Source organism: Drosophila melanogaster, chromosome 3L, assembly GCF_000001215.4.
Source record: "Drosophila melanogaster chromosome 3L".
In the NCBI taxonomy this organism is placed as follows: domain Eukaryota; kingdom Metazoa; phylum Arthropoda; class Insecta; order Diptera; family Drosophilidae; genus Drosophila; species Drosophila melanogaster.
This window is the reverse complement of record NT_037436.4, coordinates 3291175-3315529: the sequence shown is the minus strand read 5'-3', so window position 1 is coordinate 3315529 and position 24355 is coordinate 3291175. Positions and strand designations below refer to the sequence as shown.

Genomic DNA, 24355 nt, shown 5'->3' with positions numbered 1-24355 from the left:
AAAATGCAAATAACTGCAATATAACTTTCGAAAGGCATACTTTTGGGCCTTTTACGCGACAAAACGCGCATCGCTATTTTGGGATGATAGAATTGCTATACCTTCTTGATGTTGATGCACCTTTTTGTTTAATATACTTACCACATACATATTAAATCAAATCAAGAGATAACTCCTGAAAGGCAATGCTTACGTGCCTTTTACTGTGCGGTGTACAGTATATTTATTATTGGCTCAGAATAAACAAAAAAACAGCATGCACTTTTGAACTGCAGTGGATCTAGCATCCTTCGCACCAGCACTTCATTGCGCCACTGCAGTGTCCACTGACATGTCCCTCCTCAATGCAGAGACGGCGGCACTTTTCTCCACTCCAGGCCCAGCAAGGACCTCCGAAAGTTCCAGATAGGCAATCACGTGCCAAAACAGTGTTGGCCTCCATTAGGACAATGGTCATTACAGCAAGGATAGCAAACAGGAATATCATCTGCACCATGACAACTGATGTTTTCAACGAGTCGGGAATTTTACTTGAGTTCTTAAAGACTTTTGGCATCGACCACTCGTGGGGACGCTTATATAGAGATACAGATTTTAAGATTTTTTATTTGATCGTAGCAATCGATAAGCTTCTCGGAAATTCAAGCTAACAATAACCGATATAATCCTAGTTTTCCAGAAACACTTGATTTATGTGTGCCATGTGTCAACTTCATTGATTTAAAAATGCATCGTTATCATAATAAGTTATTTACCTAGAATTGCTATCTTTTCGATTTAATGATGTATGTAAACATTCACTTCTCCTAACACATTGCCATACAGGAAATTAAAAGACAACAGTGCGTATGAGTGATAAGCGTAAGAGGCCTTTATATTTATATATTATTTGTTTAGAATGAAATATTCAATATACACATTTCAAATGGATATAGTATGGATTCAGCATCCTTCGCACCAGCACTTCAGGCTGGGACTGCAGTGGCCACTGATATGTCCCTCCTCCTTGCAAATACGTCGGCACATCTCGTTGTCCCAGACGGCGCAGGGACCCTTGTATTTGCCGGAAAGGCAATCGGCATCAGCCATATTGGCGGCCAGGACAACAATTGTCATCACAGCCAGGAAGACGAAAAGGAATTTGATCTGCACCATTGCAACTGATGTTCCGAACGAGTCTGGTACTTTACTTGAGTTCTCGAAGACGTTTGGTATCGACAGCTTGTGGGGACGCTTATATAGGACTACACCACCTCCATGCATTTCCAATAATCTTTTTTAGCACGTTTCAAAATCTTTTGTGATGCATTTGCTCAGTGGCTAGGTGCCTCAACTTTGATGTCACACATGTGCTCCTATCTGAATTCGATAAGCTTCCAAGAAACTCGAGGCAGAGCTCGCAATCTTGCCCATTGCTGCAATCGATAAAATGAATCAGGGAATCAGGAAGTACCAGTGACCCCTGATTGTATCGAAAATTTCGACTCCAAAGAGGCATTTTATCAAATTGTATACAGTTAGTTCGCTTGGTCTAATTATGTTTGGCGTTTATTTACAAACATATACATCTGAAAATTAATGCAGATCATAAAATAATACATGATGTTTGCATTAAATGTATAGTCATTATAAAGTTCGATACGATTAAAATTAAATAGAAACTAGGTTCTCGGTTGTGGTAAAAACATTTACATATAGCATTACAACTACTAAGATTTAGGGACTATGTCTAACCATACACAAACACAAATGCGTGTATACCTATGTATTTTGTAAACTGTCTTTAGTCATTTGCTAATCCGTGGGTAACTATTGAATACAATAATTTATTTCACGTATGTATAAACTTTCTCAAAATGTAAAAAACGTAGTACATATGTATTCTCTGCTGTTTGGGCTCACTTATCGATCTAAACTAATGCAATTAACTACAATCGAATAGGTTTAACATACTATATAGTATATGAATGACATCCTGAACAGCATGTTCCTTTAAACTTTGTGTCTCCCGCACTAATAGATAATCGTGTTCTTCATTTTCATTTTCATTTTTGATTTCACTTTAATTAAACTAGCTCAATGGTCAATCGACCGAACTTGTCCCACTCTCATTTACGCCTAAATTCCACTAAGAACAAATAATGATACAAAAAAACACGAAAGCTGCACCATGGCAGACCAGTCTCCATTGCAGCGGTTTGCACAATTAACGTTAAACTAGGCTCCTAATTAGAGTGCCACCTCGTCGCCATTCCTGGTACTCAGTGGTGACACCTGCTCCTGATACTGCTGTTCGGCCTGCAACTGAAGCTCCCGTCGCCGCTGGGCGGTCACCGTCAGGCCGAGATTGACGTCCACCTGTGCGCTGGAGACCACTAGGTTGTTGGCGCGTGGCTCGTACATTATATCACGTATTGATGTTGCTGCTGCTGTTGTGGCGGCCTTTGTTGTTGCGGTTGCGGTTTCCGTTTTGGTCGTGGCAAAGTGTACATGTTGTTGCGCCTGATGTGGCTGTCGTCAAACCAAATCGCTCTTCGGCGTTGACGTGGCCCCTATCGCAGCCACGGGCGCTCCTGTGCTGGCCCCACCAGTGGCTCCCTGGTTGCCACTGGACGTGGCCTCCAGCAGGGAACCCGCCTCCACATCGCCGGCCTGTCGGGCGGCATTCCGCTGGCGGCACAGATACGGCGAGTTGGTGGGTGAGGGCAGTTGGTTCTGTAATTAAGGTTTATACTTCATTATACAATTCTACATGTTCCCATTAGACTAGATGAACTCACCAATTTGTTGTTGTTTTGGCAGCACGTGGCCTTGACACATCCTTCTTCCGTGGTAGGACAATCCAACGCGCAGCAGTCGGAGCCGCTGATGTTGATGCTGGAGGTGCCATCGGACATGTTGCAGCCTTCGATCTCGCTGAACTCTGGCTGAATGGTGGTAGAGTGGATACCCTCGTTGTGGAAGAACTCCTTCACCTTTTCGGCAATCTTCATGTACTCCGAAAGGTTACGGCACCTACAAGGTTTACGAGAGATGGATTAGATTGCATTAATTTGATTTATAAATGGTTATAGAATTAATTTTTCTTTTTAAACAGGCAGTTACTCTTTTAACAAGTAAATCTCACCTAATATGGGCAGAGGCGATGATGCGGTCGCCGGCCAGTTGCCACACATGGAACTCGTGCACAGCCAGCACGCCATCAACTTTCTCCAGAAGCCTCTTCTGAATGGCATCCACCTGGATGTGGGTGGGCACCGTTTGGAGCAGAATTAAAGCGGACTCGCGCAGCAGCGGCCACACGGAGTGCAGGATCAAAACAACCAAAACGATGGACAGAGCGGGATCCATGTAGTACCGGTACTTCCACTCCGTCTTCCACACCACCACAGCACTGATTACGACAATGATGCTGCCAAGGGCATCGCTCAAAACGTGCAAGAAGGCGCCGCGCATATTCATCTGGCCGGGATCATGGCTGTGTCCATGGCTGGATTTCTTGACCGGTGCCTTTTCCTTCTGCTTCTCGTAGGCAAAGTCGTTTTGCTCATCCTCGCCCTCGTCCATGTTGGCCAACTCAGTGAGGCGGCTGTGGTTACGGGTGAGTCCGCCGCCATGTGAGTGTCCATGGTGACCGCCGTGCTCTGCAATGCAGATGAAGTTAAAGAACGGCCTACTCTTATCTGTATTACTTGGTCTTACCGTAAAGCAGACAAAGTCCAATAACATTCACCAGAAGACCCAAGGCTCCCACGATGACAAGCAGTTCAGGCTCGTGAATCGGCTCCTCCTCAATGAATCTGTGATAAATGGAAATGTATTGTTTTATTTAAACTGTATTAAGATAACATAACGAAAGCACTCATCAAATCCTATGTTAGTTTATTATTTTCGACAGTGTAGCTGGCTTCTGCAGGGAATCTGTAGCTATTGGCAGAATAATCACCTCGCAAAGCGTTCGATAAATATGCACACAATGTGACCGGAATGTAAATGAACAAAGCGTATAATTCACACAACCCAATGCACAAATACAAACCGAAATGTGACGATATAACGTGAATGTATCACAACAAATTAACTCACAGACGGAGTAAGTCAAGAAAATTTAAACAAATCACGTTAGCACATGTCGATGCCAAGGCAAGCCTTTTGCTCATAATACGGCTTGGCTTACAATTGTCAGATCATTAAATAAGTGGTTTTTGGGTGCGGATCAACGATCCGTAATGAGTCGAAATATTAAAACCATTTGCGTTGCGGCCAAGGAGTAAAGAGTAAGCGAGTAGTAATCCAAGTTAATTAGTTTCAGAGCCACGTTTAATAAGCAATGAGTTTTAAAAGCCTCGTTATAAAACTTTAATCGAATTTATACAGAATTTAATAGTATGCTGACACCATTGTAACATATTTTTTGGTTTTTTTTTTCTCAGGAATATAAACAAAACCAATCTCCAAGCCGCTTAATCATTCGATTGGTACTTTGCTTGTTATTTAAGCATGTAATGACTCATATAAATGAGTAGAGATTTTCGCTTGGCGAGCAGATGTTTCAAAATTGATTCTATTGCAGCTTATCTTAGTAGTGTACATTCTGCAAACAATGTTATTTGATTGATCACAACGCACTCACCTTTTGCAAGCCTCGATGGTGATGCTGAAGCACAAGGCCACCAGGAAAACGGCGTTGACCAAAGCACCCAAGACTTCTGCCCTGGCCCAGCCAAAAGTGTTCTTTGACCACTTTTTCGGTGACATCTGTCGAGATAAGGAGTTAGCTGAGTGATACACGTTGTATTTTTCGGTAAAAGCCAGTAACTTACCTTCACAGACAGGAATGATATGACCAGGGCCGCAATGTCGCCCAGCATGTGGAAACTATCCGCCACCAGAGCCATCGAATTGGTCACATAGCCCACTATGATCTCCACGAAGAAGAAGAACGCCGTAAGCCACATCATCGAGAGCAGCCGGCATTTTTTGCCCGAGTACTTGGCCATTTTGGAGAAACTGCAAGAGGGAAGAAGGTGCACGGATTAACAATTAATTGAATCTCTTGATCTCTAGAACCATTTGATTTTCTTACAATACAAAAATTGGAGTCATGGAAACAGTAGTCGGCGAAACAGACTTCCCCCAATTTATTTACCAAAGAAAGCCATTATTGGACTTGGAGAAGTTTGGCTGTGATGTTATGCCCCCATCTTATACATTTTCCATCAATATGGCTTTCGAAATATCAATCAAAGCTCGTTCTCAGTTCATTCAACTGCTTTTTTTATGCAGTCAACAAATAGCCTGCCAAGCTCTGAAATTGTTATTGCACAAAAAAAAAAGATACTGAGACACGCACGCCCAAACAAATTACCAACAAATTGAGTTTTTCAATTGTTTTCCATTGTTGCTGCTCGAACAGTTTTCCATTTAGTTTCATTTAGCCCTTTGTTTAGGGAAAAGTTTTAGTACCCCATCGGGTAGGCATTTAATTGAAACCGGCTATAAGAAGAATATGTGCCCGGTTTATAGGGTCTGAAAAGGGGGCTTGGCGACGTTTAAATGGTGTCTCGGTTGACTAGATCTGGGATTTCCATATCGGACTCACGCAAAAAACTGCATTTCGGCTTGGAAGACTCTGCAGGACTGACTGGCTCCTCCGGCGTTGAAGTAACTTATATGGCTGGCTCTATTTCAGATCGAGAACGACTTGCCAGCCATCGAGCGCGTTGTGTAAACAATAACAGAAATTGTTTCAACTGAATCGACAGCGAATGAAAGTGTATCGGCATCGGTCGAGAAGTCCCCGGTTGCCAGGTGAAATCGAGGAATATATGGTAATGCCTGGGTCTACGGGGTGGTAAAAACAAAAGGGTGACGTTGCGCATTCTCCAATACAGCTACTGTGGCGACGGTGACGCCAAAGAAAACAATTTGCATTTTCGGCCAAAAGCCCAACAAATATTGCCAAGCAACCAAAATGGGAAACTGACATCCACTTGAAACAATGCCATACTATACTATGGATAGTATTTCCCCATTCCAGATGCTTCTTAGCAGTGTGATTCACTGCTTAAAAAAAATTCATCACTATTTAGTCATTCACTTTGAATATAGCTTACATTTATGACAAAATAAATTATATAAAATAATAAAGATAAGTATGCTTATACGATGGGGATCTTTAAAAGAAGCCACATATTTTAAGTGTATCTTGTTGACCTTCTCCCTGAACCTATGATGCACTACACTCTGCGATTGGACAGAACTCATTGTATGGGAAACCGCATCGCGACCAGCATATTCCCGCCCAGCAATCGCCAAAGCGATTACACAATCTCCTCGTGTTGCTGTTATCTCGAAACGTACCCCCCCCCCCTTCTAACCACACGACAACTTTTAGAATACTCGGCACACGAGACGCCAAAAACAAAAGCGCTTTTGCATTTTGATTTTTATCTACGCCACAAGCGATTCTATCGCATGGTACCGTGCGCAGTAATGCCAATAAATGGGTAGCCCATTCACGTACTCACACAGCCCGATCTTCGGGGGCCACGTTTTTTACATCTTCTCCATATGCGAAATGCTATAGATATAGCCTTAGCTATATGTATATGAGCGAACTAGATAAACTGGGCCGATAAGCCGGCGGCGGGCGGTTTTATTTGGCAGCCTGTGCGCAAAAAGCAAACAATCCGCCGCTTATCGGATGAACTGAGAGCCGGATGGGCAGTGGGAGTGGGTCCGGATCGAAGGGATGAGCAGCACCCGAGACGAGGAGTCATCGCTGCTTACAATGCGCCTACTTTGTGAGCCAGCCAAATATTTGGATGAGGGATAAAGGCAAATATTTCGAGATTATTACGGGTTTCCCTCAGGTGCACTCAACTTGATACTTGGACAAAGTTCGTGGCTTAATTGCACTATTGAATTGCATTAGAAACACAATATTATCAGGTATCCTTCACGGTCTAGACGGTTCTGCTTGGAAAAATATACATTAATAGCTCAATCGGAACACAAACTTTTCAAGAACACTAGATGTACACTACACTAGTTTGTACTATAGATACACGAACTCAATACAATATCAACATGGTTATTTAGATCGTTAGAATAGGATGCAGCACAATAATAGTTTGGGTTCCAACGGATTGAGTAAACATAATGGTCAAACGAAAATGCCAATACTTTCAATTGAATTTGATCATTTTCCGAGTGCATTATAGATATACAATAAACGCTTGCCAACGAACTGCAAGCAAACGATACAATTGAACAAGTGCAGTGCGCACCAAGCGAATTAATCTTAAATCAACAAAGAGGAATGAAAGGAAATGAGCTGAATCTCAACTTACATGTGGCGAATGCGTTCCGAAGAAAATCTTAATAATGGCAAATATATATATATATTTATATGTATATATAGCGGAGGAGCGTGCGGGAAACCTCGTCCGTTCACACACGAATAGTCACTGCCCAAATGCCTGTGCCAAATGGCCCTACCTGGCCTTTACCCGTTTCCAGCGGCATTTGTTGAATACAGGTACCAAATCGCAGATAGGCACTGTTGGCCCGGCCAACGTGGTGGTCAACTGGCGCGGCTTAAAATGTGTCACTTGCAGCTGATAGTGGATACCAGCCAATAACCAACGATGCGATAGCTACCATCGCCCCGGAGAGCTCTTAATCCCAGCCAGGCAGCCCGCGATAGGCGAACGTGCTCCGCATAAATGGGACAGACGGACGGACGGACAGGTTCCCAAAGCCGAATACCACCAGACTGTGGACAAGCCATTGATGAAATATCGGAGTCTCTTTCGCGGCTGTTGGCTGACCAAATATTTGGCCATCTACGGCGGCGGCGTGTGTTGCCACAGGCCATCAAGAAAACGTTTAAAACTTAAAACGTGGCTTGTACGTTTGTTTTAAAGCACTTGGTTGAAAACCTAATGATATGGTGAAGTTTGTGGAGTTCTACTACAGTAGTAGTTTATATATTTTATTTCTAATCCTCACTCAGATTATTGAGATGTTTTTCATAACTAGGTGTCATGAAAAACGGACATAATATCAAGTAATTTATAACACATACTTAGAGCTTGCTGTCTCGTCGTCAATTTCATTTAACGACAATCATTGTTTTTAGCTACCTTAAGTAAGTCTCTTTTAATGCAATTGAAATTAAACGTAACCCGACATTAAGGCCTTGCATTTTGGCCTTGGCTCCGTGAGTACGTGCTGTGCTCTACAACAACATTAAACTTCGATATACAAACAGGGATATCTGGAATGTTTACTTTAAATTTCCGGCTTGGCTTTGCTCAAGGACTTGTGGGTGGAAAGGGGGGTGGAATATATCATACTATATGCACATATAGTTAGATATAGTCCTATGTGAGGCGCACGTGACATGCGTGGCCTACGCAATTAATTCAAACCATTTAACATGCAGCTCGCAGTTGACTGATTCAAAGTACGAGTTGGTTGGATCTGAGCATCCAAATGTGAGTGCGGTGGCATGTAAAACATATTCACTCTCGGCGGGCGAAACTGGGCTACAAATATTCTAGGTCAGGTGCTTTAATTGGCCTCTCCAGCTCCAGTTGCACTGAACGGGTATTCTCCGCCCAATTGCCCCCGGACAACTGGGACTCGGATTCGGTGGTGTTTATGTGGGTTACTAAGCCAGTTTGGCTATGGTTGCTTTGAAACAAAGACGGCTGGGCGGCCAGCATAGTTTAATTTGGCCCAGCGATAAGAACAAATTCGGGTGATAAGCGCAAATCGATCGCTTATGCACAGAATGTTGTACAAAGTACTCGAAAGTGGGCATTTCGATAAGCCAAATTAGACGCACTGTTGATTTATTGATCGGCAATTTGTAGAAAGATTTATTAAGCAGGAATTAAAGTAATTTTAAGATTGGGTAAATCTTTTTGCTACGTAAGTGTGAAGTGCAGCACTGAAAACAATTTTAGCATTCTTATAGATTTTGCGATGTGAACGCTTTTGAATTTTATTATGTGAGTATTCCCATTTAATAGGTGCGTTTCACTCACATAAAGTTACGACATTTAAAACCAAAATGGCAATCAATTAATTATATTAATGGCAAAAATTGCAGTTGACCCACAAACGAAAAGAGTCATTTGTTCTCCACGGCGACAACGTGGCGACGATTAACCCGGTTCTTTTTCCCGACCTCCGGGAACGGAAGGCGGACGGAGGTGCTCTGGAAAAAGGGCGGCGCAGAGAAAGGCAAAGTAAGAGACGGAGCTGGGCGTTGGGTGGTCCAACCTGGTTGAGTTCCACGAGAACGGAGAACAGAGTGAAAAATATACAAAAGAATTTCATCAGGCTGGCAGAAAGGTGAATACTATATATGCATTTGCAAACATTGCATGGATGTGTCAGCTAAAAATATATCCACCTGAATTTCTCCAATTTGCATGAAGTGGCGTCGATAAACAAATAACAAAATCAAATTTCAATGGATACGGTACGGTGGATGCGGGAAACCCTTTTTCCTGCATAGCAAGTGAAAACCGTGTCAAGGTCACATGTACATGATTCTACTCTTGGAAAGCCAGCAGCTCAGGCAACTTTGAGATTAGAATATGGTATCGTTGGAGAAGCAGAATGTAGTAGTTATCTGGACCTAGGTTAACCTACTTTAGTTGCAGTCGTAAATCAAAGCCAGCTTGCATGGTGGTCGGAGCAAACATAACCCACTTTTGGCCCCATTTTCGGCTGCATTTCAGTTTTGGGCGGTAGTCAATGTGCTTACCCACAAATCAAATTGGCCAGTATCAAATATTAAATGCTGCTGCTCAAATATTCACCACTGAAACTGAACCAAATCAACTGAATAAATATGGTACATATTCGTATAGCTAAACAAATCAGAGCAGCGACGACGAGCTGTTCTGTGTGCTTTAATTTGTTTGCCACAAAATTATATTAGCACATATTGATTTTCCCCTCCTCCTCGATCTCACTCAATTTTCGCTGATGACTGACTGGGAGCCGAGAACAAAAAGAGTTGGAAAGTCACTTGGGTGAGTGCCTGACCTTTAAATCGAATTATTTCAGCCACACCGAGCAGGCATTTAAAGTGATTTAATTAGGCCCGGAATACAAGAGTTTTATGCAACAGTGAAAATCGCTGCAACATACAATATCTCAGAACCGATACAGAAAGAAAATCGAACATAATTTGCAAGACTTAATGAGGAAAAATAAACCTATATGGGAAGATTTAGAATCTATAAAATCTGAAAGATATTACGCTTTAACAAATAAAAACCTGCTATTTAATAGCTGTACTGCCTATTTGTTTTTCAAAAGTAATTTAAATAAAATAATTCAAACATAGCAAATTAGCCTTCATATTTATTTGGCTTGATAAGGAAAAAGATCGGGATTTCCACGCCAGAATTTAAACAACTGCTGTGAGTCAGAAAGAATTTCATATCAAATAACCAGCGAGAACCGATGATTAAGTCAAAACAACCGGTTTTCGAGGATGGGAAATCGCGGGAAGGGGCCATAAATCAAGTATAACAAGTCCTAGACGAAAGGAACTCAAAAGCAAGCGCAGATTAAGATCGATTGTTGAAATGCAGATATGCTCAGCTACTACCTGACCACGCCCACACCCGCCCAGTTCGGTGACCCACGTGCAACAATAACAGACATGCTGATGCAGGTCTCCTGCAGGCAAATCCCCTACGTAAGATAATGGATATCATTTCCGAGATTATGTTTAACTAAGAAAAGAGATATAACACTCTTACAATCTATTTTTTGAAGTTTCATTAAAAATTGATAATGAGGCTAAGAATAATAGGTGTATTTAACTTACCTTAGCTTTAAGTCTGGAAATCGGTTCTTTGGTTGTTAAGGTTCCTAAGCTCCAATTGAAGAGGCTAAATTCAAAATACACATAATTGAAAATTAATAAAAAACCAAATCCAGTGTATACGGAGAGTATAGGACTTTAATAATTATTTGACTGAATATATGTATACTTTATAAAACTTTCGCTGCACTGTTGATAAAAATAAAACACGATATCTTTACTATTTTCGCAATTAAAACAGGGAAAACGCTTAAAAATGTTTACAAATGTATAAGTCACTTTGGTTTGACGATTTAGATAAGTTGATAAGTTGACTTTTTATCAACCATACAAATGCAAATTAAGATTCTTTGTATTTCCCCTGTTTGTGGCTAGCCGATATTCACTGTATTAACAAGGACGCAAGTGGGAGCGGGGAGAGCGGTGCACGGGCAGTGTTGCTGTTGTTTTGCGATAAAAAGAGTGGAGAAAGAAAAGAAAATAACTTCCAATTTTCGCCGTTGTTGGCTTTGTTGCTGCAAGAGCAAAGTGTCGACTGAAAAGTTGGCAAAATAAAATAGTGAAAATAGCATGGGCATCTTGGATTTTGCAGAAATTCCTTTGCTTCTCCTTTTTCCGCCTCAATTGGGGGTGGCACGCATACATACAAACAGAGTGTGTACATACATACACGTATGTATGCAAGTTAATTGTGCACAGTCACAATGGTCGAAAGAGAAGAAAGGGTGCGGGTCGGGAAAATCGAGAACGATTCACAATTGCACGTGCACTGGTCGCGATTTCCGTATATCGCCTCACTACTCCGCCGTAAATTACCGATTGGGCTGCCTGCCTTCTTGGTTGCTTTTTGCCGCACTTGGAGCGGAGCGAACAGCACAGACACAGATGTACAGCGCGGGTCCACGAATTTTTAATAAATAATTATTTTCCCGACTCAGTGTGACTGCAGCCACAGTCATCGAAAATCCATCCGGGCAGTTGGAAAATACCAATAATATATCGATAATATTTGTGCAGCTCTATCGGGTTAACAATAATGACTATCGACCGTTACAAGCGGTCTTTCAAAAATAAGTTTGAAAACTAGTAAATGTAGTAGAAACCAAAATAGGAGCCAGTAATGTAATTGAAATAAAAAACTGGCAGGCTTTTGATACATTTTGTCACTTTTAATACGAAATATTTTTGTGAAGGGCTACTTTACAATAAATCTATTTTTTTAGGCGTTACATTTCAATATAATGTAGCTTAAACTCTTTGTTTAACGCAAAACTACCAACAACTGCGTTTAACCCCTTTTAACCAACAAAAAGCTCGATGGCACTCAAGCTCAAAGTTGGTTTGTGTATTGGATGGGAAAGGTAAATGACTTACTAGTGATGTCGTGCCTTTATAAGGAAATTATCTAAAAAATAAAATATTTTGGCAAAAAAAAAGAATATATATATTTTCAGGGCAAAAGTGAGTTGTTAGTAGAAACATCCAACTTTAAAATCTTTTTTGAAGATAATATTCATGGCTAAAGCGGCATCACTGACCACGATCATTGGGGATTTCGTTAGTAGCGCGTTTACCGGCCGAGGAAACAGGTGTACAAAGAAACAAAGCCATCATAAAATCGGTAATTCCAAAGTGACTACCCCCATAATCAATTCAGAAATCAGCGGAATTATATTGAGCACGTTTCAGCATTTAGTTTAACTCAAGACTTATTTCCATTTTTCGTCAAAAAGTCAATAAGACTTTTACCTATTTTACCTTTGCTGAATTCCCCGTGTGCGTGAAGTAGTGAGTGATAAGATTAGGCGAATGGGTAAATGTTCCCTACGTGATAACAGGCAATTGGAACTTGAAGAGAAAATAAAGTGAATAAAGTGTAAATAAAAGAAACCAAATTTAGTAAATTAGTCACTGTGAATGGAAGGGAGTTAGTACGAGCTCCACATACGCAAATCTATATGTGCGACAAATGACAGTCATCGGCAGTGCCCGTAAACAAATTATGATAAAAAAGATAAATCTATTATACGAACAGAGGAGATATGCTCATATGAGCAGCTTCCGGCTTTCGTACCGCTTAAACTGAAATGTCCAGTGGAAAATTATCTAAATTGGACTGCGAGTGCTACCGAACCTGTCTCTGATATTGTTATTGTTATGGTTGTTGGCATAATGATAGTGGCAATGATATGTAGGCATATTGTATGGGGAGAAAATATGTAAAACACATATAGTATATAGTATGCCGTACAGAATAAATTGCCATTTTCGAACAACTTCTAAAATGTAAAATTCGTTAATAACCCTAAAGTAAACAACGATAAGGAGAGTACAAAGGTGAGCGTAAGGCTGAGATTTATATGGCCATAGATTGGACTAGCGTGGCAAACGTTGTAATGTGGCTAAAACAGCGGGCTTCAAATTTGGTAATATATCAAAATTCGATAGCTGTGAACGTGATCTTCCTGAAAATCTGGATCAGGCAACTTGTAAATGGCGTTAGAACAAAAGATCAGATGAGCACACAATTAGTCGTGGGTTTTGTGTCTACAACACAGGCCATTGTCACTAGTTATCCGCTTGGGTCATTGGCATTAAAATGGTAGTCAAAGTAGAACAAAAAGCTAAAAAAAAGTATTGGCTGTTGCACAGAAAGCTTCCCCTCTCGCTCGCAAATGACGTCACACAGGTGAAATGCATTGCACTGAATTTATTTCCATTCGTTTCAGTTTTGGTTTTAATTCGGTTTTCTCTCGTCGGTCATTAATTGGCAGACATGCAACTATTGCAGCATGGCCATTGTAATATATACACATGTACACATATGTACATATATCCGGTATAATGCTCCTATATTCATTGGGCAATTGGAGTGGTCAGCGGGCTGCGTGAGGAAATATTAATAATACATTTCTAATAAATAGTGTGCAGCATGGAAAAGTGCGTGTGGAAAAAGTGATTTAAAAAGTTGGTGATCGAATACCCTGCTTGAGTGGCGTTGACTGGGTTATCAATTGCAACATACTCGTTTTACCTCATAATTATTTTATGATTAGATTTAAAATGCTTTACTACTTGCGGGAATTTCCGCTGATCCACTTAAAAAAAATTGTTGCCGTTAGGAGTGCTAAAAATCACAATGTAACTCAGTCATCCTTTTGAAAGATAAGATAAAGACAATAATATAACGCATTCATCCTTTTAAGAAACGATAAGATAAGACATCTATTTAAAAGACTCATTAAGCATTTGATATTTCTTTTCACTACTTATTTCTCTCAGTGCCGGGCTGTCGCTTCTAATATCAGTTGTTTGCGCTTAGGCAGCGATACCGCGTGAGAGAAAAAAGTTATCTGAGCACTGCTTTTGTTTAGCCCATTTGTTTTGCCTGCGCTCTTTTCTGTTTACCTGCGCTCGAGTGGGAGGGAGGGGAGGGGAGGGGGACCAGGTGGCATTGGGAGCGAGTGAGAGGGAGTGGAGCTACCTGGGGGCACAACTTGCGACACCTTTTGCCGCCGATCGCTAGTTCAGTAGCAATCCGTAGCCGGCGACAGCAACAACAAGCCCAAACAGAACCATTAGTCGACCCGACCGATATTCAGCGGAATATAACATATATAGGTTCAAAAAGCGCACACAAAGTAAACCATGTAAAATTCAGCGATTACGGTAGAGATATGGTAATGCAACGGTGGATGTGAACTCCGTAAGATGGCGCATAAAATATCCGCGAGATACATTTAATGGGAGCATTACTCAAGCTCGTGTTTTTTGCGCCCTTTCAGTTGGTTTGCGGTGAATGCGTTCAACGGTGGATCTTCGCTTGCACCTTTCGCGATAGACGACATACGGATACAGATACAGCTACAGAATGGCCTCCAACAACAGTAGTACCACCGATCTGGACAGCCAGGTCAATGTGGAGGATTTGCCCATAACGTTCAAGGTGAGTGTTCACATGGCGAAATGCGTTTTCAAATTTAAATGCTGTGAAATATGTGGCGCAAGTTCAGGTACCAATCCCCATTAAGACCACTTACGTATATGACCGAAAATACACGGAAAAAAATTAGGTACACTGAAAATTAATGATAAAATGAAATGAGTATATTGGTTCCATATTGGCTACTTATACATATGACAAAATCCACTGTTAAAATGTCTATCCTAATTTCTCGATGAACTCTTTTTTTATGAGTGCATAAACGAACAAAAGCAGACATCTGAACATAATACCACCCGCACATGAGACATGACCAAAAAAAAAGAGCCAGACACGCATGCGTCACGCCCTGCTGAACTTCACTTTGGGGGCGGTGAGGGGAAAGGGGCGTGGCAGTGGCACCACATGAGCAACAGCAACAGCTTTCTGGCTTGGCTGTGGACATCCGGTCGCAGGTCGGATGCAAATGAAGCGACTCTAACGGCAACGCATGCGCAGCGGAAACCAATGCCACCGATGAATAATACCACATCGTCCATGAACATATATTTGTTTACTCACGTAAAATAGGAATATTTGGTTATATACTCATTGGAATTTTTTTTTTTTTTGACTAAATGCAGTGTAGAATCGGCAATCTTTTTTTTTTAATATATCGTATACATTTTCTCCCTGCAGGTGAAGTACATTGGTTCCGAAGTGGCACGTGGCTTATGGGGCATTAAGTATACGCGTCGTCCGGTGGACATAATGGTGGGCGTGGCCAAGAACCTGCCGCCCAATAAGGTGCTGCCCAACTGCGAACTGAAGGTGTCCACCGACGGAGTCCAGCTGGAGATCATATCGCCAAAGGCCAGCATCAATCACTGGAGCTATCCCATCGACACGATCTCGTATGGCGTTCAGGACCTGGTCTACACAAGGGTCTTTGCCATGATCGTGGTGAAGGACGAGTCGAGTCCGCATCCCTTTGAGGTTCACGCCTTCGTGTGCGACAGTCGTGCGATGGCGCGGAAGTTGACCTTTGCCCTGGCCGCCGCCTTCCAGGATTACTCGCGACGGGTCAAGGAGGCAACCGGTGAGGAGGAGGGCGAGGCCACGCCCAGCGACACTATTACACCCACGCGACACAAGTTCGCCATCGATCTGCGAACGCCGGAGGAAATCCAGGCTGGCGAACTGGAGCAGGAAACGGAGGCGTAGTTATCCTGGTGATCCTGCGTTGGCTCCGTCAATGAGATGTGATGTGTTAGTTACTTAACGTCCAGTGTTCACTGTATCTGTAAATTGTGGTTCTCTCACCTGGTAGTTGCCTCATACAGCTAATTACCCAAAGCCTAAGTGTTAATACGATTTGTAAACGATTTTCTAAAATAAATTACGAATATGGTATGTTTGGCTATTTGAATTGGGCTACAACCTGTTGATATGCCACTTGCAGTTTGTGTCCTAAGTCTTTTGATTTTTAAGCACATATATTACAAGTGGTGAAAAAAAATAAGGATTATAGAATTATTTTTAAATATTGTTACTTTATTTTAAGTTCAACTATAAGATAAAATTGTTTTAGGTTGTTTCTAAGCGTACCATCTCTACCGTTCAGAAATTGAATGCGATTAGGCAAAACACAGGACACTCAAACCTCTGCACGATGGAGTTGATTAGCTGGCCAAAAAGTGTTCCTTACCTATTTTACCCCACCTACATCAAACAATTTTGTTATTTAATTTTTAATATTTTTATTTTAAGATTTTTTTGCAATTTTTTTTGTAGTTTGTTTCTTTAACTGGTCGGAACAACAATTCTAAACTTAAATTTCAACGCTCGTCCGCAATTATCCTTTGAGAAATGGCCATAAAACTAGGAAATCAAAAAATTATTAAATTTATTTGCCTAGGTGCAAATGAGTGGGATAGCGTATTGGGAACTAGGAGGTGAACGGGGTTCCGGTTCGGGCTAAGTGGGTGAATAATCCTTGCCAGGATTGTTATCTGTCCTTCGCTGCATCTCCCTGTTTTCCTTTTTAGCTGGCATCGGCGCGGAACAGGAAACGTCGCTTGCGGGCGTCCATCTTGGGCTCCCGGACTTCCGGTTGGGATTCAGTTTCCGGCAGCGCTTCTGTATCCACTTTGCTCACCGTTACGGGCAGCGTTTGCACCTTAGACATGGCGGGTTCGGCAGTTGAGACGCGTTTGTAAATGGGCAGGATGACTTCCTCTTCCTGCCCGGCAGTGGATGCCGCCTCCTCCGTGGGCTGAGATTCCGGCTCCAACTGTTCTGGAGTGCTCTGAACCAAGGACATGGGTTCTGCACCACCAGGTGTGAGTATCAGCTCCATGGGAGCCATCTGATCCTTCTTGGGCGTCTGATCCAGGCGCTCTTTGACCAGTTCCACGATGTCCTCGATGGAGGGCATGTAGGCGGCTGTGACTAGACTCTCCTGGGCGTCATCGTCGTGGAAAGCAGTCTGGTCGGGCGCGACCACCAGCTCAACCTCTGTCTCTGGAGCAGTCTCTTTGATTTCCTCGGGAGTGCTTTCCTTGATTTCTTCAGGAGAAGATTCTTTAGGCTCCTCCATAGGGGATTCCTGAATCTCTACATTAGGAATTTGTTTGACTTCCTCAGGAGCTGTATCGACAACTTCTTCGGGAATGGATTCTTTAGCTTCTTCTGCAGCACTTTCCTTGGCCTCCTCTAGAGAAGATTCGGATACCACCTCTGGAGCGCTTTCCTTAGCGACCTCTGATGCCTCAGAGATTGCGGGAACAGGTTGGACTTCCACGGGAATAACCCGGACTGGGATTCTGTAGTCCATGGGCATATGTTGCACCTGCATTATATTGATGATCGGAGAGTCCTGCATCATCTCGGTCTTGTGAGACTTCTTGTCTTCGGTTTCCTCCAACAACTGCTCCTCAACTGATGCATTCTTGTCCACGATCTCGGGCTCCGGAAGCTTGGCCTCCTCAATGGACACATCGGTATTATTTACTGGCAGTATACTCTCAGCCAAGTCAGTCTCTGGTTTCTCTTCGTTCTTTTTGAGGGTGTTAAGAAAGTCGGTGATCAACTGTTCCGCTTCGGCGGCCATCACGGGATCCACTGGCTTGAAGCCTCCCAGGGACTCCTGCGCCTCTCCATCGTTAGTGTTATCCAGGATTTCTTCCACAAGAGGACTGTGCTGTTCCATTTCAGGAGTGGCTGGCATGCTCTCGGGCGCATCTGCTGGCTTGGCCGCTTCCAGAGCTTCCAGGTTGACCAAGGGTTCCTCATGGGAGTTGCTGACCTCCATAATAGCTGGCTCCGATTTAATTTCCTCGGGATTAGCTTCAATGATCTCCTCCACCTTGGCTGGCACTTCGGGCTCTTCTTGGGCTTGAATTTCCTGGGGTTTCAGCTCCACCTCCGGCTTAGCTGCTTCTTCTGACTTCAGTTCTTCTTCGAGTTTCACTTCTTCTTCCGGCTTTGGCTCCTCCTCTGGTTTGGCCTCCTCTTCAGTTATCTTAGCTTCCTCCTGCATTTCCTGGGGCCTTGATTGATCCAGACTTTCCACTATGACGGCAGGAATCTCTTCGATGGCTTCAATGGGCTTGACATCCTCGATCCTGGTATCAATCTCCACCTTCGAGGGTACCACTTCCTCAACAACGGGCTCTGGCTGAACGAAAGTCACAGCTGGTTCGGAAGCCTGAACTTCTGGCTCCTGGACTTCCACAGGAATAACTTCCGGTTCCGCGAACAAGGTCTGCAGTTTCAGTGTGGGTTGGGGCTCACTAAGTTGAACCACTGCCTCTGTGACCGCCGGTTCATTTTCCACCACCTCCTCAACTGGTTTCACTGTAGTTGGTGGCTTATTGAAGATGGCTGGACGCTTGCGGATTCCATTGAATAGCTCATTTCGCATAGGTGGAGCAGCAATTGCAGGCCTCTTCACTTGGGGTCTTTCCTGGTGGGGTCTGCTGGTGAACCTCTGTGGCTTCAAGGGCTTCGGCTCCATTTCGACGGGGGCACTTGGCTCGGGAATAGCTTCTACCTCAGGTGCAGCAGTAACTACAGCTGGAACCTTTCTCTGGGGCTGGGGCTTCCTTCGGTTGGGTTTGGGCTTTTGGGCCTTGACTGGCTTCATCGGCTTGGCTGTCTGGACTTCTGGTTCTGCCGGAATCTCTGGCTCTGACTCAACGGGTTCGGGTTCGGGCTCTGACTCCTCCTTCTCCGGCTCCTCGCTCTCCACGGGAGTGGGCTTACTTTCCTCCTCCGCAGGACCACCAAAGTTGCCATTCAGTTCGTAGTATCTGGAGCTATCCTCGCACTCGATGGTCATGTCCTCGCGACGCATGCAGGTGAACGATTCCTGTGATAAATGTTGAATAAATTTTTTACTAAGCCAAGGATTCGTTCCAGAACACCCACCTGACTGAAGATGGTCTCCTCGGGGCAGATGAAGCTCCAGCGGAAAGTATTTTCCCTGCCATCGGCGTAGGTAACCGGCAGGCACACGTGAAAGATCTGGCAGTCGTTCTCCACATCGGCATAGTAGCCATAGGTCTTGTTGACACACGAGAAGTTATCCGTGATGTCCGAGCGAATGGAGGTGGCATTGCTGGGCAGGGTGAGCGTTCCCATGGAAGCTGCTTCCGCTGGAGCCTCCTCATCCTCCGTTTCGGTCTGTTCCGGCATTTCCACCTCAGCTGGGACAGGCTCCTCACGCGTCACGGGTGCTTTCCTCTTCTGTTGAATTCAAGAAAAAGGAAAAATATATGTACAGTTATTTCTGGAATCTACGATGGCTTGTATCCTATTTCACATTCCGTATCCTATCTTTAAGCCAGCTGTACGATCCATTCGGCTAACGAGGTACGTGATGGGCATGGATAATCCCGTGAAGCCAGCACGTGACTCTGCGATCAACTAGGCACCCGAAAAATTTCACTTGTGTTCTAGTTTTCGTCTACGAGGCGGCAGCAAGTGAAAATTAAATTGAATCGAAGCGAAGCGAATGGACTCGAATCAAAAAGGTGAGTTAATGCCCAGCCCTCTGTGCACTTCGCACCTGTTGCAGCCCTTTTATGGGTCTCGCTGCAATTGAAGTCACTTTCGAATGGAACGCTCACATATTATCACATAATATTTTAGCCATATGGATTTGTTATTAACTTATTATTTTGGGCCCTGCATTTCAATGAGTTGGTGCCAAAAACTTTCAGTTGTACGTAGACCCTTCCCACAAAAAGGTTACCCATCATGAGTAATGCAAACTTAAAGACTTTGTTGCTGGCTAATTCTTGGAAGCTTTTCCAGTGATTTCTCTGGCGAATTCTCGCCGGCTTCTACCTGTCATTAAGCCACCTGCAGTGCCTATAAATACCATAGACCGAATTGTCTTGGAGTCTTGGCCGTTAAAAAAAGGCTAAACGCTTGGCATACCAAATAAGCCGGGCCAAAGAAGTAGAAGAGGCATTCGTCGTCATTCAGGTATGCAAATGCGAGTGAGTCCAGGCCATGTCCCATTAAGATTTCATCGTATGGCTTGGCGGGTCGGCAAACCATCCACTAACAGTTTCCCATTTCCGTTAAGGCGAACGGAAGTGGTCTTCGGTGGTCAAGCTGTCTGCGGCATGGATATCCGACCAGTGGACTCTAACACTCACCTGGTGGGCGGACAGGGGTCCTGCGCTGCAGGTGGCCGTCAAGAGAAGCAGCAAACACAACGTTTTCCACATTTTCACACACAGATTGTTCAGTTTTGGTCACTATATATCACTTGGCTTGTAACACTTTGCTTAAAAAACACATGCGATAATCCGTTTTCTGATTTTTTGGCTCTTTTTCTTGTGCTATTTGATAGGTGTGGGGGCTGCGTTTAATCCAATTCCAATATCCCGGCTATATAATTGGGGTAAGACGCAAGGCTTGCACTCGCACTGCGGGCTCTTTTGCACACCTGTGAGGCACCGTTGGCTGGAAAATACTAACTGCCACCGTCCACCGAGCCGCCCAATTTATATATTCTTCGCGTTGATTTATTAAGAATGCAAAAAGGCAGAGAAACCAAAGAGTCACGCACACACAGAGCAGCCCGAAGAAAGGTGGCTACTACGTATGTGGGTACAGTAACAACTCAATTACAACTACACACCATTACATTTACAACTGGAACCCTCTTCTTCACCGCAGACGTGACATTGCGCATACGCACTGTGTGTTGGTGTGCGTGGCGGTAAGTTTGGCGCGCATGCGCTAAAGTGTGCCGACGTATGTGGAACTCAAGTTGTGTGGAACCTGAGCGAAGAGACAGCTGAAGAGCGGCAGGAAATGATGATGGTCATGACCATGATCTTGTAATATCTCAATAAATTAGTACGAAATGCGAAATAAATTACCACACTTTAGTTATCATTATTAATTTCAAATCGTTTACTTAGTTTGTCTAAGATATTTCCCTTTATTAGTAATAATGATTTCAATTTAAAAAACTCATTGTTTGAAGTGATTCCCCTCTAATTAAAACTAAATCCTGGATCTTCATTGACATTTGAGAATCACCAAGTTCCGGCAGCGAAGTATTTCCAAAGAAGCTAGTTATGTTAGTTGAGTGACAAACTTTTATTACCAAGAAATTGTTTATCCATTAGGAGGCATCCAGAATGGCAGTTGGGTGACGAAGACACGAGTCCGCAGAGCAGATTACACTCGAAAGATTGCCCCGGCGACGACGTGAGATTGCAATTTTATAGTATGGTGTGGTTGTATCATGCCATATGATTCTTCTAGAGATGGGCAAACTAAAATTCGACAGGGTTCATTGGCTTGGCCCTGGGCGATTTGCGTGGAAGGATTATGCAACAAACGAAATATCATCATGCAGTGACTTTCACACACACCCAAAACTAAAAAACTAAAAAATGAAGAGACCGAAAAACCAAAATAAACCCGATTCGATCCGAAACTCCCAAAACAAGCGAAGCCTATTAAGGCGCATTAGCAATTTAGAATGGTGTGCTACCATTTCGCATGCGAACGAGCCGTCATTGAAGTCCACGTATTTTGTGTTGCCGTATTACGCGACAATTATGAATTTCTAATTTCATGTTTAGTGCCCAGCCATTTCCCCTTTCCTCACCCCCTCCCCCGGAGTTCTATCTAAATCACGTACACCCACAGCTGAAAAAAGCGAAAGCTGCAGAGGGCAATGGCATCGGAAATGGCCATTTAAATGGCTAATATTTATGACATTTCTTATTAATTATTTATCGACGCTGGCGCTAGTTAGTTGTGATGGCTGTACCTACCTCGTTCAACGCAAAGGCGGCTGATCAAAGGCGCTTATTTGGACTATCTGATTATGACTATCTCGAGTTGTTCATCTTGTAACCGAACTGAGAGCTCCTGGCATAATAATGAGACGTAGTAGGTATAGGGGTTCTGCAAGATTAAGGTGCCATGGAAATCATATACATTTACCTCATCTATCCTCACTAAGGTTTATTTTTGTTAGTTAGTATTAAAACATATGGATTTGAAAACATAGCTTATCAATAAAGATATGTGTATTTATTTATATTTCTTTTATGCCAATTGATTCCTTTAAAAACGATTAAAGTGACAAATTCTGCGAACAAACCACATCTGACTTCTTTAAGTCAAACTCTTTTAGCACGATCATCAACATGCCTTCATGCACTTTATTGCACTTGGCAACAAAGTAACTCGATTGCGATTTGCATGAAATGTTTGCCAGTAAAAAAAATCATAAAGAGCCCAAACCAGGAGCGAATCGTGCAAAGATAAGCCACTTGACAACAAGTCGACGTGTTGGGTTTGAGTCTGAAATTCTACGTCCAAGCAAAAAAAGCAGAATCATGACTGGAATTATGAATAATACAATTATTAATAGATGCAGGTGGAGGTGGGTGGTGGAGGGTTTGCTTAAACGGGTATTATTTTAAAATCGACTGGAAAAAATGCAGCAGCGAAAATGCTTCTTGGACTTGGACTTTTTCTTTTCGGACTTTCGGGGTTTTCTGTCTCGATTATAATGCAGCGAAAAAACACGTAACTTTCTAAAATGCAAATGGCACTGCAATGGAAAATCATGAGTGCTTTTCAATTTCAGAAGCATCCGAAATTAAACACGTGGGCGTTGAAATTGAACTGTGGTACTGTGCGGCCCCCTCATTTTCTGCCACTGATCACTGAGTCGCGTGCACGCTGCGTATACGTGATATGGCGTTGGGCGATGCAGGCCCACTTTCTAGCGGCACTTAAATTAATTAAGTTTCCATCAAATGCCCAAGTTGACAGTTCAACTGACAGCGGCACGTCGCCACCTGTCACTTAGTGGAGCATTCGTCGGAACGCGATTAGAAATTATCCAAAACTTATTTGCCAAAACTCCTGACCCACGCCCACTTCCACTGACACTTCCTTTTGGCCAAAATCCATTGATACTATTTATGATTTTTCGCAAACACTGCACGTTGGTCACCGTTATTCCACCCAAACCCAATCCCCATTGAGCAAACATTCGCGCTGCGAGAATTTCAATTGATTGTTGTAGTGATTTTGCTGTTTTTTTTTTTTTTTGGCAACTTATCGAGAACAGATTGTATCTGCATGATTGATGACCAGGAGCCACACCCACCAGACATCCAGATCGACACCACCGCCCACTATAAACCTAAACCAAAGTCCAAAATGCACTGTAAGCAATTGACACTCTCTTTTAGCGTCCTGCTAAGCTTGGGAAATATTAATAATATATTGGGATACAAAGTATATATAAACCCATAAGTTAGATGTTTCTAATGTTAGGTTTGTTGAATACTTCAAAGAATGCCCTATCTAAAATGCCAATTTAAACATTCATATTATCTCCTTTTCTTTCTGTGCAAAGGCGTTGTTTAGAAAGTGCTGAAAACTAAACTATTTCTGTTTCTCTTACAATCAATTATGTGGCACACGTTTGCAGACACCTACGATTCCAGTTCCAATTCATTTCGATCCCCTCCAAGTCGAGCTGGAACTTGGACTTGCTCCCACGCATTGGGCCAAGTCAATTGAATTTTTATGGCCAATTTCATTGATTTTAATTTTGCTAATGATAAGCATTTCTTTGCACGAAACTTGATGATAACGAGCGCGCTGCGGCATGTCAATTTGCTTTTCCCCACGCTGCATTTTAATGGCCCCAGGTTTTCTTTCAATTAATTTAAACAAGGTCAATATCAAAATGTAAAAGCCAAACGTGTCAGAATGCGTGTAAAGAGCTGATTAGTTGTAATTTGACTTTCTTTTCGACTGCCTGGACTTCATACATTAACTCCAAATCCCACTTAGTTTTCGATATTTCCGTGCAGACTTTTATTCAGAAACATTTCCCGTTGTGCCAGACTGTTCCGTTCAGATTTATTAGCCATAAATTTGGCGCTCGAGTTGTCAGACGTTTGTCAAACACAAATTTAATGGCTTATTACAAACATTTTGAGCATTTCATTTGGCATTCCGAGCACAATCTGCGCATGCGCAAATTGCTTTTGCCCACAGCGACACCC

The 24355-nt window shown here is 42.9% G+C and overlaps 5 protein-coding genes and 1 non-coding gene across 17 annotated transcripts; 1 reads left to right on the top strand and 5 right to left on the bottom strand.

Annotated features, from left to right (window-relative positions):
* Positions 1 to 174: 174 nt before the first annotated feature.
* Positions 175 to 534, bottom strand: Drsl3 (Drosomycin-like 3). The gene has a single exon (NM_168020.3). It carries the CDS (start codon positions 494 to 496, stop codon positions 281 to 283), a length of 216 nt encoding a protein of 71 aa, NP_728861.1. The 5' UTR covers positions 497 to 534; the 3' UTR covers positions 175 to 280.
* Positions 535 to 848: 314 nt separating this feature from the next.
* Positions 849 to 1181, bottom strand: Drsl2 (Drosomycin-like 2). The gene has a single exon (NM_168019.4). The coding sequence runs from the start codon at positions 1153 to 1155 to the stop codon at positions 943 to 945; it is 213 nt and encodes a 70-aa protein (NP_728860.2). The 5' UTR covers positions 1156 to 1181; the 3' UTR covers positions 849 to 942.
* Positions 1182 to 1520: 339 nt separating this feature from the next.
* ZnT63C (Zinc transporter 63C) lies at positions 1521 to 11822 on the bottom strand. Of its 7 annotated transcripts, none has more exons than NM_168015.2 (8): positions 11678 to 11822; positions 10865 to 10928; positions 4824 to 5010; positions 4634 to 4758; positions 3703 to 3800; positions 3128 to 3644; positions 2781 to 3015; positions 1521 to 2715 (listed from the first exon to the last, which is right to left on the bottom strand). In NM_168015.2, the coding sequence occupies exons 3-8, from the start codon at positions 4998 to 5000 to the stop codon at positions 2518 to 2520; spliced, it is 1350 nt and encodes a 449-aa protein (NP_728856.1). In that variant the 5' UTR covers positions 5001 to 5010; positions 10865 to 10928; positions 11678 to 11822; the 3' UTR covers positions 1521 to 2517. The 7 variants fall into 7 exon arrangements, with proteins under 7 accessions (NP_728856.1, NP_728858.1, NP_728857.1 ...); NM_168017.2 differs by having other exon boundaries at positions 2054 to 2715; positions 11257 to 11822; NM_168016.2 differs by having other exon boundaries at positions 2054 to 2715; positions 11509 to 11822.
* Positions 11823 to 12417: 595 nt separating this feature from the next.
* Positions 12418 to 16194, top strand: CG14968 (uncharacterized protein). 5 transcript variants are annotated; one of them, NM_139543.3, is made up of 3 exons: positions 12418 to 12482; positions 14647 to 14807; positions 15483 to 16194. In NM_139543.3, exons 2-3 carry the CDS (start codon positions 14733 to 14735, stop codon positions 16005 to 16007), a joined length of 600 nt encoding a protein of 199 aa, NP_647800.1. In that variant the 5' UTR covers positions 12418 to 12482; positions 14647 to 14732; the 3' UTR covers positions 16008 to 16194. The 5 variants fall into 5 exon arrangements, with proteins under 5 accessions (NP_647800.1, NP_728853.1, NP_728854.1 ...); NM_168012.1 differs by lacking the exon at positions 12418 to 12482 and adding an exon at positions 13114 to 13198; NM_168013.2 differs by lacking the exon at positions 12418 to 12482 and adding an exon at positions 14388 to 14541.
* Positions 16195 to 16378: 184 nt separating this feature from the next.
* Positions 16379 to 16475, bottom strand: mir-955 (mir-955 stem loop). Its single transcript, NR_048221.1, has one exon. It is a non-coding gene; the product is annotated as a mir-955 precursor RNA (primary transcript).
* A 54-nt stretch (positions 16476 to 16529) lies between these two features.
* CG12009 (uncharacterized protein) lies at positions 16530 to 24071 on the bottom strand. Of its 2 annotated transcripts, none has more exons than NM_001259669.1 (3): positions 23781 to 24071; positions 19215 to 19532; positions 16530 to 19155 (listed from the first exon to the last, which is right to left on the bottom strand). In NM_001259669.1, exons 2-3 carry the CDS (start codon positions 19479 to 19481, stop codon positions 16828 to 16830), a joined length of 2595 nt encoding a protein of 864 aa, NP_001246598.1. In that variant the 5' UTR covers positions 19482 to 19532; positions 23781 to 24071; the 3' UTR covers positions 16530 to 16827. The 2 variants fall into 2 exon arrangements, with proteins under 2 accessions (NP_001246598.1, NP_647799.1); NM_139542.3 differs by lacking the exon at positions 23781 to 24071 and adding an exon at positions 20453 to 20782.
* Between the last annotated feature and the right edge of the window lie 284 nt (positions 24072 to 24355).